This window comes from Micromesistius poutassou (assembly GCF_964030765.1).
Source record: "Micromesistius poutassou genome assembly, chromosome: 1".
Taxonomy (NCBI): Eukaryota; Metazoa; Chordata; class Actinopteri; order Gadiformes; family Gadidae; genus Micromesistius; species Micromesistius poutassou.
Genome location: NC_140271.1, coordinates 840,308 through 853,468, shown reverse-complemented (window position 1 = coordinate 853,468; position 13,161 = coordinate 840,308). Strand labels below are relative to the sequence as shown.

Genomic DNA, 13,161 nt, shown 5'->3' with positions numbered 1-13,161 from the left:
CACCTTATCGCCACGGGTGGCGCCATAGTCAGACACTTGTTTATTTTAAGGTCCGTCTCATACACAAACACACACACTGACGACACACACACATGTCCGGTAAAGCCAAATTCGTCTTTACCGCCTCGGGATCGATAGTTGTAAATAAGCGAATGCGACTGAGACGGACATAGCTGTTGACATATGGGAGGCGTTTTTCCGTTTTTTTCCGGCGTTTCCTTGCCGCGTTTCCTACACGGTCTACCAGGTTTGCCTGTTTGCTTTTCATGACCACGAGTCTAAGATAGTGTGTATGTGTGCGCATGCATCCGTGCAGCGTTTGTGACAGCCAGGCCATCACGCTGCTTGTGTAAGAATAATAATAAATTGATACTCAGCTGCAACCCAGCTAAGGGAAGATTGCGCGCAAACAGGCGCGTGCATGAAGGAAGACGAGGTGTATGGCAGGCGATGTACGCGTACGCGCGCGTCTCTGTGAGCGTTTGTTGGAAACGGGGAGGTGGGGGTGGGGGTGGGGGTGGGGGTGGGGGTGGGGGGAGGGGGGGGGGTGGTGAGACGGGCTATTCTTAGCAGCAGACATTTGGAAATTAATGGACGGAGAGAGCTCTCCCTCCCACCACCACGGGCTGAATCTAGACTTGCATTCTCTGTCGCGCTCCCCCCATTATTTTCGTCAGCGGCATTTTGCTTATTAAAACTACACAGCCTATTTTTGGAAGGCTGGTCTAGTCAGATAAAATACTCGGACTACACATTGGAGCGATGCGTGCATGTCAAGAACACAGAGGAATGTCATTGTCGCGGTTTGTCATCTGCCCCGATTTGGCAGATAATCGCTTAGTCGTAGCAAAGAAGTGCGTTATTTTCGACAGTTTTTATTTAAAAAAAATAATAACCATAATTCAAATCGTTCTGAGATCTCAGTGAACGGTATAGCCTTAAAACAGCTTATGAGACGCCCAGTGAGCGGTGCGGAGTCTGCCGTATGTATAGCGCAACAATAACAGAACGACCTTAGATAGCTCGTGTCTCGGGAGCGGTGGATCGCTCCCTTTGAGCTACCCACTACAGATACCAGACCTCGACCCGACGAACAAGCACAGCGCCGCTATGGAATAAAGGACAGACTTGGCATGCGGGGGTAACCTGTTTTAAGAAACAGCGATGCTGCAATGCCACATACACTGTCCCAGTGGCTGTGACCTACTGGCCTCGCATCCAAACCTCTATAACTGGGCGAGCAACCTGGAGGGGAGGGGGGGGGGGGGGGGCTAGGATAGTGGCCCCATGGTTGCTTGCATTTTCTTGTAGTCTTGTAACCCTATGAGCCTCACGGCCGCGCGGTCGGGTATCGACACGGCTCATCAGAGGAGGAGCGGCCTCTGGCCCCATGTTTCCCTCTGCTAAGCGGATGCCCCCTGCAGTGTCCAAGCGGTACAACCGTGCACAGGGTATTTATATGGCAGCATCACAGGAGGGCCCATTAAAATTTTACAAATGTAAACATTACCTAAGTACATTAATTTTTTAATTTATTAGGTGCCAAGCACGAAGTGCGAGGCAACCTCTTGTTTTTATTATTATTATTATTTATTTTTATTTATTTTTATTTCTTTCCATATATTTTATATACTATTCGAGTTTAATGTCACTTTGTATGTTTTTAATCATATAGGCCTAGATGTCAAATGCTATGGACGGTTGAAATACACATTTTTGAGGAAGTGAATGAAGGATGCATTAATTATTCAGAGGCTCGTTCCAAGGTTCATAATCATGATCATTAGAAAATGTATTAGGGTTAGGGATAGGGTTTACCATATGTGGATTCACCCTTCCCCTATATATACATGAAAATATATGAAAAATATATACACAAAATTAAAATAAATGATGCAGTGAATGATGTTAAGGTACATACATGATATCACCATTTCAAACCAATAATCTCGTCTTTGTTATCACGTCGAGGGTATCCCCCCCTCACCATACCTGAGTGAGTTCTGCGATGGCCAGTGTTAGTTTGTCCTCCATCTTTAGGAGCTGAAAGTATGGAGCAGATGAATCCTCCTCCCCCTCCTCCCCCTCCTCCTCCCCCTCCTCCTCCCCCTTCTCGCCCAGAAGGGTTCACTGGTTCTTTCTGGAGCTCTGAGACAAGGGGCCTTAAAAAGCACAGGGCTCAATGATTCATAAGGCTGAATAATTCAATGGTTGGACGGATGTGGAGCACCCTGCCCCTGCTGAACTCTTCTTCTTCTTCTTCTGGAGAAGAAGAGCACGCACACACACACACACACACACACACGCACACACACACACACACACACACACACACACACAGCTGAACCTGCTCTTCTTCTTCTTCTGGAGAAGAGCACACAACACACACACACACACACACACACACACACACACACACACACACACACACACACACACACACACACACACACACACACACACACACACACACTGCTGAACCTGCTCTTCTGAAGAAGAATGGCACACACACACACACACACACACACACACACACACACACACACACATTTTAGATACTTCATTCAATTCCACATTACAAGTAATTTTTCATTAGGAATCACATTTTTTGAATGATCAAACAGATTAAAACAGATCAGCACATTGTTATGTATGATACAATCTCAGGGGTACAGGAAACATCTCCTTTTCCATATAAACATGCTTCCTATAATGGCTGAAATTGAGCAGTACTTCACCAACTGTTTGGCTCTTGTATTAAATAGCCCCCCCAATGCAAAGCCCCCGGATCACCATGCCCTAGACGACCAAACACCAGCACAATAAGCTTGCATCTGTAGCCAAGGTTTTCAATGGTGGATATTAACGATTGGTATTTTACAGTCTTAGAAAGATAAGAGTCCTCCATAAACAGATCAAATGCACATGCTACTTCAAATAGCCTAACTGTTCTGGAATGCTGAGATATGACAACAATAACTGGTGTATTTGGAATTCCTACAAAAGTGTTTGCAGGGGAGTTAAACCAATCAGACTGTACAGTAGTGAGTTTATAGAGCTTTTCATCTGCCATACAGGGAACCTGAGCAGCAATGAGGTCCACAAGTCTGTCGTGTCTGGCAATATGCAGTCCTTTAAGTGATGGGCAACTGTTCATAATGTGGGCTAGTGACTCCAGGTGTTGAGGGGGGGTCATACAGAGGGGTAAATAGACGAAGGGAAACCACAGTGAAAGGTTGTATTTGGTGGGTAGAACCTGTAGACGTGCTTTTGTACAGAAAATAAGGATCTCCTCCCTGATGTTGGCATTGCTGTAGATGGTGTGTGATACAGAGTGGTCCACACAGGGCAGTCTGGACAACTTTCCCTGTAGTTTTAGACTGGACCAGTACTCCACACACACACACACACACACACACACACACACACACAGTAAATATTAAATATGTAAATGGATTAAAAAGTATTTGAAACTCCATAATATGTAATATGTAGTATTATAATTACACAAAATCAGTGTAAATAGTTATAACCTGACATGTAAGGCCTCCACACTCATTATATGAAGCATTTGAGACTCATTTTTGTAGCCCTACATTCACATTTGTGGGTCCACCCTATAAATGTGTTTTCCGCCTTTACCTCCCCTTTTGCTAGTGTACCTTAGGAAGAGGTAAGCCACATTGTGGTCATGAACATTTCTGGGTTCTAGGTTCTGTTAAATTACATACATAGGTTTACTTGCTATCTTAAACGTATTGTGTTATAGTCCTATACAGTATAATTTATTTGTGTAGGAAATCAAATAACATGACAATTGGCGTAGTGTATTGATGGAGAGCCCCAGACCTCTTTATCAATACACAACACAGAGCGCTCGACACATCCGTTTACGCATGTGTCCAGTAGGTGTCGCCAAGATAATCGGATTTATTCGCACCTGCTGTTGACAACCATGGAGAACGATGCCATGGAAATATGAAACGTTATTTCCCTCTAGCAAGCCTAATTGAACGATTATACATAGAGGTCTGCAGCTCTATCTGATCTATCTCTCCTTCTGTGTGTGTGTGTGTGTGTGTGTGTGTGTGTGATCCCATAAAATAAAGGAAAATGTCAACGTCTTGTGCAGCTTTTCAAACTTGACAATTCTGTTACCCACCAAGAAGGACCGTTGTTTTCCAAACAACAAACCTCGGATCAATAAGAACATTAAAACCCTCCTCAACAGGAAGAAGAGGGCTTTCATGGCAGGAGACAGAGTGAGGGGATCAGATCAGTCCAGAAGGAGCTGAGAAGGGAGCTATGGGCGGCAAAAAAACAGCTATAGGGAGAGGCTTGGGGGCAAGCTCCAAAAGAACAGTGCCAAGGAGGTGTGGGATGGGATGAAGAGGATCACAGGAAACAAACGGCCAGGTACAGCTGTGGGGGTCGGGGGCACGAACGTGCTAATGAGCTAAACCTGTTTTTCAACAGGTTTGACTTAACCCCCCCACCCCCGTGAGCTCATAAGGTCAGTCTGGGCCCCCCCTCCTCCACCACCCTCATCATCAACCCAGCCACTGCCCTCCCCCTCCACCACCCTCATCATCAACCCAGCCACTGCCCTCCCCCTCCTCCTCCACCACCCTCATCATCAACCCAGCCACTGCCCTCCCCCTCCTCCACCACCCTCATCATCAACCCAGCCACTGCCCTCCCCCTCCTCCTCCACCACCCTCATCATCAACCCAGCCACTGCCCTCCTCCTCCACCACCCTCATCATCAACCCAGCCACTGCCCCTCCCCCTCCTCCTCCACCACCCTCATCATCAACCCAGCCACTGCCCCCCTCCCCCTCCACCACCCTCATCATCAACCCAGCCACTGCCCTCCCCCCCCCCCTCCACCACCCTCATCATCAACCCAGCCACTGCCCTCCCCCTCCCCCTGCGACCAGTCTTTTCATCACATCCAGCAAGGTGAGACTGGAGCTATCAAAGCTCCGGAGGAACAAGGCGATGGGTCCAGACAACATCAACCCCAGGGTTCTTAACGCGCGTGCCGCACAGGAGTGTTCCCACACCTCTTCAATCTCTCTCTGAGGCTGAAGGAGGCGCCCCAGCTGTGGAAGACCTCCTGCATTGTTCCATAGCACGTCCCAGCTCTCTCAAAGACCACAGGCCAGTGGTGCTGATCTCGCCCATCACCAAGACCTTTGAGAGACTGGTTCTGCAGCACCTTAGGCCCCAGGTGTGCCACAGGTGTGGACCCACTGCAGTTTGTGTACCAGGCCCAACTCAGCGTGGACGAGGCCATCATCTACCCGCTGCACAGAGCTTGCTCACACCTTGGTGATGCCGGGAACACAGTGAGAGTCAGTGAGAGTCATGTGAGAGACAGTGAGAGTCAGTGAGAGACAGTGAGAGTCAGTGAGAGACAGTGAGAGTCAGTGAGAGACAGTGAGAGACAGTGAGAGTCAGTGAGAGACAGTGAGAGTCAGTGAGAGTCAGTGAGAGACAGTGAGAGTCATGTGAGAGACAGTGAGAGTCAGTGAGAGACAGTGAGAGTCAGTGAGAGTCAGTGAGAGTCATGTGAGAGTCATGTGAGAGTCAGTGAGAGACAGTGAGAGACAGTGAGAGACAGTGAGAGACATGTGCGGCTGCAGAGCTGTCAGATGTGGTGATGAGCGACACCGGCGCACCTCAAGGAACAGTTCATGGAATGGTATCTGTAGGTCTGAAGTTAAGTAGCATATATAATAGTAGAAATTGTATGTATTAAAAATATAATATATTACTGAGGGCAATGTGGAGGATCACATTTTGTTTTTGACTCCACTTTCTGGCAATTGCGGATGGTGCTTTCTTAGTTTGGCCCATTCTTAGGTTTTGTTTGTTAGTTTTTCAGTTTACTGCTGAAAAATATGCTGAGAATTAATTTGGATTAAGTAGCAATTGAGGAATGGAAACTACGGTTTTTTATTTATAGAGCGCCAAAACATTACACGTCTCACGGCGCTTTAGAGTATTGAACATTCAGAGAGAGCCCATGAGTAACAGGGGCGAGGAAAAACTCCCTAGAATTGGAGATACATATAGGAAGAAACCTCGAGCAGATCCACGACTCGAGGGCCTGACCCATCTGCCTAGGGTCAGTTACAGGGCAGTGAGGTTTGTATACATGATAAATGAATAGGTTAGTTAGGTGTAGAGAATAGAACATGGTGTTTAGAGCCACCTGGGGTGTATGTTACAAAGAGGTGGGATGGTTACCTTACCAGTATGATAATGCATGAATCCCATTTAGTGTCAGAAAGTTCAAATAGTCTAGTGTAGGGATGAATTGTCATAGGGATTAGGAATTGTCATAGGGCAGTAGTGGATCGCTAGGCAGCGCAGGCCAGGAATCCGGTCAAGGGGACAGCAACAGGCGATGGTAGGGCAGTCATAGGGATGGGACTTCAGGTGCGATGAGGGCCAAATACAAGGATGGCTAATGACTGGTAATGGTTTACCTCACAAGTGAGGTAAGGGGGAAGAGAGAGATATAGAGTGGGTTAGTATTGCTATAAGTTTCATGATGGTTAGTATTAAGTGTATCAATGGTACTATAGTGTTACACTATAGAGAGAAAAGGCAAGAAATGTTATATATTGATAATATGATTTATCAAGTCTCAGTTCATAGCCGGGTGAACACAGTAGTTCAACAGTAATCCCAAAAAATACCCCATTCCAGTTGTCAGGTAAGTGTGGCAGGACCTTTTCCTGTTTATCACACATTTCACGAAGGTGGGCTACACAAAATTGGGTTTGAAAGCTAGACTAGCTATACTGTATAGCCACTGTCCATCTGATTGTCTAGTTAGCTAATATCATCATACGTGCTTTTACTGGCTTGATATTCGCTGCTATGGTTAAGGTTAGGTTTAGGATAAGGGTGAGGATTAGGGTAAGGTTGGGGGTGAGGGTAAGGGAGGCGGGCGGTTAGGGTATAGGGGAGGGGAGAGGTTAGGGTTAGAGGAGGGGGGGGGAGGTATGAGTAAAGGAGGGGGGAGGACAGGGGAGGTAAGGGTGTATGAGGGGAGGACAGAGGTCAGGGTATAGAGGGGGAGGTTAGGGTATAGGGGAGGGAGGTTGGGAGAAGATATGGAAGGGGGGACAGGGGAGGGGGGAGGTTAGGGTATAGGGGAGGGAGGTTAGGATATAGGGGAGAGGTAACCTTACCTCATTAGGGTAACATGCATGTGTATAATAAAAATTACCATACAACAAGCTACACAACCAGGTCATTTTAAATGATTTTATATCATAAAACATCAGTATACATTTAACATATACAGTATACATACAACATCTGTGCGCACAGTGAAACAATTCTGGGATGTGATTAAAAAAAAACAATGGTTCATCGTGAGACCATCTGACCCTAACTCTGTCCCTAACACTGAACCATGAGGAACCCGCGAAGGAACCCTTGACAACCCGTGACTTAAGTCACGTCCTGCGAGGTAGAAGTTGCATCTGAAGTCTCCACCGTCCAGCTCTGACGAGGCGCCGTCAGTGGGTCACTGAAATGTTGCAAGAGGAAAAACACAAATTGTTAGCCTCGTAGCATAATCTATGTTGCTAGCCATAGGCCAACAATGTCAATGAGGCTACCAATGTCGATTACACTATGAGGCTACCCATGTAGATTACGCTATGAGGCTACCATGTTGATTACACTATGGGGCTACCAATGTCAATTATGCTACAATATAAATTATACTATGAGGCTAATGATATAGATAACTCTGAGACTAGCGATGTTGATTATGCTATGAGGCTAACAATACCCATTATGCTATGAAGCTAACGATATCCATTATGCTATGAAGCTAACTATATCCATTATGCTAGGAGGCTAACGATGTCCAGCTAGGCGGCTAACCAGATTCCGGGTCTCCCTCCAGATAGGTGGCTCCTCCTCCATAATTTTGTCCATGATTTTTAGAAGATTTTGAAGAAAATACTTTTGTTTTGAGAATTCTACACTAGAAACAGTGGTAGTAGTTTATTATTCTTTGGACACCTTGTTTAAATCATTCTGAATCAAATCAAATTTTAAACTTCAACATGAAACATGCACACACTTGGGAATTTGTAATTCAGGAATATAGTAAAACATTCTGTGAATTTAACAGCATAGCTTTGGTGGTGAAACGATGTAAAAAAAACCTGTTGGTATTAACCTTCCAAAGACTTGAGCAGTCCCATCGTAGTCCTCGTCTCGCTCCTGGTGGGTCGTCAGCTTAATCTGTTCACAACACAAACACACATTAAAAGGGTGATGTTACGTTGCCAAGTGTGACCAGCTGTTAAGTTTTAGTGTCCACCTTGATGTACGCTGGATAAACTATAGTAGTAGCAGCTGATGTGACCTTAATTACTTCAAATCACAGCTTTGGCTAAAATTCACAGAATGAAAAATCTGAAGGAAAAACTAATGAAGACCCTCTACGATCGTTTGAAATAATTAAAAAGAACCTCCAGGTGTCAAGTGTTTGGTTATGGTTACCCTCCGGTCCACAGCCTCCGGTCCAGCCTGGTGCCCCATTCCTGGTCCAGGGGGATCTGGATACCCTCTGGTCCAGCCTGGTGCCCCATTCCTGGTCCAGGGGGATCTGGATACCCTCTGGTCCAGCCTGGTGCCCCATTCCTGGTCCAGGGGGATCTGGATACCCTCTGGTCCAGCCTGGTGCCCCATTCCTGGTCCAGGGGGATCTGGATACCCTCTGGTCCAGCCTGGTGCCCCATTCCTGGTCCAGGGGGATCTGGATACCCTCTGGTCCAGCCTGGTGCCCCATTCCTGGTCCAGGGGGATCTGGATACCCTCTGGTCCAGCCTGGTGCCCCATTCCTGGTCCAGGGGGATCTGGATACCCTCTGGTCCAGCCTGGTGCCCCATTCCTGGTCCAGGGGGATCTGGATACCCTCTGGTCCAGCCTGGTACGCCTTGCCTGGTCTAGGGGATCTAGTTACCCTACATTATAATTAAGTGCGAGAAAAGCACTAGACACATCCACATAATAATTATTATTATTATTATTATTATCCACCACCCTGGTGACTCATACCTGGTCCAGTGGGATCTGGTCACCTGCTGGTCCTCAGCCTCTGGTCCACCCTGGTCCAGGAGATCCTGTGAAGTCAGACAGCATCTTTATAGACCCGTGCACATCGCGGTCTCGAATCTAACTACCAACCCCCCCGCAGGAGCCCCTTACCTTGAGCTGGAACGACGATGGAGATCTTGGGGTGCTTTTGTCGTCTTGTTGCAAAATACAGCCAACAGACTTACCTTGAGCAGATCTAGTAGTTTGTTGCTGTTGGTTCATGTACAAATAATTGACTATACATTTCATATCCCCCCATTTAGCAAATAATTCCCACCCATAAACAAGGCTGACAACAGTACAAAATAACAAACTGTTCTCATGCCTTTTGTCTACTTCCTTACTACTCTCTAAAACATCGCATGCACATCGCATGAGTCTTGCCTTACTGATCAGGGTGTGATCTGAGTGACCAGAGATGCATGCTGGGATACTGTGCCATCTGATGCCTACAGTTCTGTAGAGGTTCCCCCTCAGGAGAAACCAAGTTTTCAAAAGGCTGTCGTGACATCAGTTACATGACCTGGAACGTCCGTCAAGACCGTGACAGGGACTCCCCAAGGAGAAACACTAAAGGGTAGGCTGTGAGGCTCCCCCTCTCGGCGACTAGAATACAACAGCTCTTACAGGAGAGAATCATGGCGCACATTTCAACGTTCCTCTTCATAGACCTTGAAGCCCCAGTGAGGCTTTCTTCACCTCTTCTGAAGAAGAGCACAACTGCAGCTCGACAGGGACGCTAGTTGGGATGTTTCCAAGATGGTTTCCGATTCAGCCCGAGAAATACTTGGATCTCAGGGCAGGAGTACAGGAGATCCAGAGGGCTTGCCAGCAGTCCATGTTGAGGTTAGGTAGGGAAGCCACGTTGCAGAATGTTTCATCTTCCATCTTCAGTTAGTTGGTTGGTTTCTCATCCGATTCTGTCCGTTCGGAATGCCGTTAGTCCATCATCCATTGTACCAAGTAGCCATTGTCGCTTCCCATTGTTTGCATGATTCAGTCACACTACAGTCCAAGCTGCATGACACTCAAGTCATCCTGTCCAGTGTGTAGAAGGTCGAATTGAGATCCAGATGTTAGATCGCTCCAGGCTCTTGCTGTATTGAACACCCACTTTGTTATCCTCTTTGATTTAGGCCACAGACTTGAGTCATCAGAAACATCCGACCAAATGACACTCAAGGGTGTTTCAGGAAGAGTAGCATCCTCCTATAGCTGAAAATTAAAATGTTCAGGTTATACAAGCCAAGTAGAAGTAGAAAAATTTCCCCTCACACATGTGGTGCCCAGTACCAGGTTAAAAGATTGCCCCTCACACACTTAGTGCCCCATGCCAGGGCAACGATTGCCCCTCACACACTTAGTGCCACATGCAAGGTCAACAATTGCCCCGCTCACACTTAGTGCCCCATGCCAGGGCAATGATTGCCCCTCACATGAAGTAGTGCCCCATGACATGCAAAGATTGACCAGTACCAGGTTAAAGATCACACCTCTTTATTTTCAGTTATTAGATTGTGTATTTACACAAACAATGACAATACTCAAAGGAATACAAAGCCAAACGAGAGGAGAGACCAGTGGAGGTTTTGTAGGTCTTTGAGAGACCAGTGGTGGGTTTTTAGGTCCTTGAGAGAGGAGAGACCAGCGGAGGTTTTGACAGAGAGACCAGCGCTGGGTTTGTAGGTCTTTGAGAGACCAGTGGAGGGTTTGACGGAGAGACCAGTGCTGGGTTTGACGGAGAGACCAGTGGAGGTTTTGTAGGTCTTTGAGAGACCAGTGGTGGGTTTTTAGGTCCTTGAGAGAGGAGAGACCAGCGGAGGTTTTGACAGAGAGACCAGCTCTGGGTTTGTAAGTCTTTGAGACGAGACCAGTGGCGGGATTGACGGAGAGACCAGTGCTGGGTTTGTAGGTCTTTGAGAGACGAGATACCAGTGCTGGGTTTGTAGGTCTTTGCGCCCTGCCCTTCACAAAGAAAAGAGAACTCTTCCCGGGGCTCCCACCAGCTTCTCCAGGGTCGTTTGCGTTACCGCACTGGACGCCTCACGGCGCCTATCTCCGCCTCTCCAGATTTGGGAATCCCTTTCGATCAACCGGGGGCGACGGAGGCCATCGCCCCGCAGAGACGAGAGACCAGTGGAGGGTTTGTAGGTCTTTGAGAGAAGAAACCAGTGGTGGGTTTGTAGGTCTTTGAGAGGAGAAACCAGTGGTGGGTTTGACGGAGAGACCAGTGGTGGGTTTGTAGGTCTTTGAGAGAAGAGAAACCAGTGGTGGGTTTGTAGGTCTTTAAGAAGAGACCAGTGGTGGGTTTGTAGGTACTTGAGAGCGGAAAGACCAGTGGTGGGTTTGACGGAGAGACCAGCGCTGGGTTTGTAGGTCTTTGAGAGAGGAGAGACCAGTGGAGGGTTTGACGGAGAGACCAGTGGTGGGAGGGCTAGGGCTTCAAAGCGTACGGAGGGAAACGTTGGAACGTGCTCCGTGGTTCTCAGGTGCAGGAACCAGGTTGGGTTCTAGTTGCTGAGAGGGACAGCCCTCACATCTCGCCCCCTGGTGTGTCTCCTTGAGGAGTCCCTGTCTCCATCCTGAAGGACGTTCCAGTTCATGTAACTGACGTGACGACGGCCTCTTAAACACTAGGTTCCCCTGAGGGGGAACGTCTACACAACTGAAGGCCTCAAACAGCGCAGAACCCTCGCATGCATCTCTGGTCAGTCAGTCACACACCCTTATCAGTAGGACAACACACATGGGATGTGATACAATGATGAGGAATGTAGTAGGAAAGTGGACGGATAAAGTATCTTCTAGGGACGAATGAGAGGCATGAGAACGGGGGGGGGGAGAGGGCCAGAGAGGGGGCGGGGCCAGAGAAGGGGCGGGGCCAGAGAAGGGGCGGGGTCAGCGAAGGGGCGGGGCCTATGTGGGGCGGGGCAGGGCCTACGTGGGACGGGGCAGGGCCTACGTGGGGCGGGGCAGGGCCTACGTGGGGCGGGGCAGGGCCTACGTGGGGCGGGGCCTGAGAACCGGTTCAAACTAAACGCTGTCAGCCCACAGCATTAAAAGAAAATGTTGTGACTTACAGTTCAGTTTCTTCTTCTTCGTGGTTCGATCGTGATACTCACAGAATCTGTTTCTTCTTCTTGAGCTGTGAAGGAGAGCAACGAGATTAGTTTTACGGCGTGTGTGTGTGTGTGTGTGTGTGTGTTTTAATTAGTGATTAATCCAATAAATCCAAATAAGTTATTAAAATAAGTTATTTTTCCCATCTAACTACGACGGTAACCGAGTGCGGAGTCATTGTGTGACGTCATGGCCCCCCCCCCTACGTCTTCCGCCGCCAACTCAGTCATGGAGTCATTGATAAATATCTGCAGCCGCGTCACCCGGCGAAAAATATCAATTAACTAAATTAAAAACAGCTTACGACGACATACATCCAGAACTACTATTATTCAACTTATCAAGTAGGCCTAGAATAAAAAACAATTAAGATAAATTATAAATAAGTGTCCTACTCACAGCAGGTCCGGATGTAGCGGGCCGTTTTACTTCAAAAAGTGTTCGTTAATTAACCCGACGGTCAACCTGGAAAACAAAAGGACCAGGCGGATCATTAGTTACTTTTATAACTTCAACCGGACGTTTCTAACCATGTTTCGGTTAAACTACTAAAATAACGTCAATATTAACCGTGTAATGGAGACGGCTCAGCGTCTTTTTCAATCTAACCTGTTTGATGTGGTGGAGCCAACAGCTGACGGAGCGCGAGCAGCAGCAGCACAGTGAGGCTCAATGGAGACGCAGCGCGATCCGCACCGAGACCCGCGAAATAATCAGCGAATAATCAGCGGAACTACATGCAGGTGTGCGCCGCCATAGATATATATGTGTGTGTGTGTTGAGCGGGGGTGGGAGTGAGTGGGTGGGTGGGTTTGGGTTACAAACTGTGGGTGGGTGTGTGTTTGGGTTTGTGTGTTTAAAAGGTGAACGATATGTGGATGAGTGGGAATAAATGGTATATAT

The 13,161-nt window shown here is 47.6% G+C and overlaps 1 protein-coding gene and 2 long non-coding RNA genes across 3 annotated transcripts in view; all 3 read right to left on the bottom strand.

Annotated features, from left to right (window-relative positions):
- The window catches only part of LOC311381398 (voltage-dependent P/Q-type calcium channel subunit alpha-1A-like), a gene marked incomplete at both ends in the record, with an annotated part of 22,106 nt that extends 16,807 nt beyond the window's left edge, over window positions 1-5,299 (bottom strand). The window contains one exon of the mRNA XM_084488454.1: window positions 5,065-5,299. Coding sequence (XP_084344580.1) covers window positions 5,065-5,299 — 235 coding nt within the window. The remainder of the gene's footprint in view (window positions 1-5,064) is intronic.
- Window positions 5,300-7,367: 2,068 nt separating this feature from the next.
- LOC311413807 lies at window positions 7,368-8,684 on the bottom strand. Its single transcript, XR_014678055.1, has 3 exons — window positions 8,542-8,684; window positions 8,216-8,280; window positions 7,368-7,552 (listed from the first exon to the last, which is right to left on the bottom strand). It is a non-coding gene; the product is annotated as an uncharacterized lncRNA (long non-coding RNA).
- Window positions 8,685-12,156: 3,472 nt separating this feature from the next.
- On the bottom strand, window positions 12,157-13,005 carry LOC311373629. The gene is made up of 3 exons (XR_014642338.1): window positions 12,868-13,005; window positions 12,658-12,723; window positions 12,157-12,283 (listed from the first exon to the last, which is right to left on the bottom strand). It is a non-coding gene; the product is annotated as an uncharacterized lncRNA (long non-coding RNA).
- Window positions 13,006-13,161: the final 156 nt, after the last annotated feature.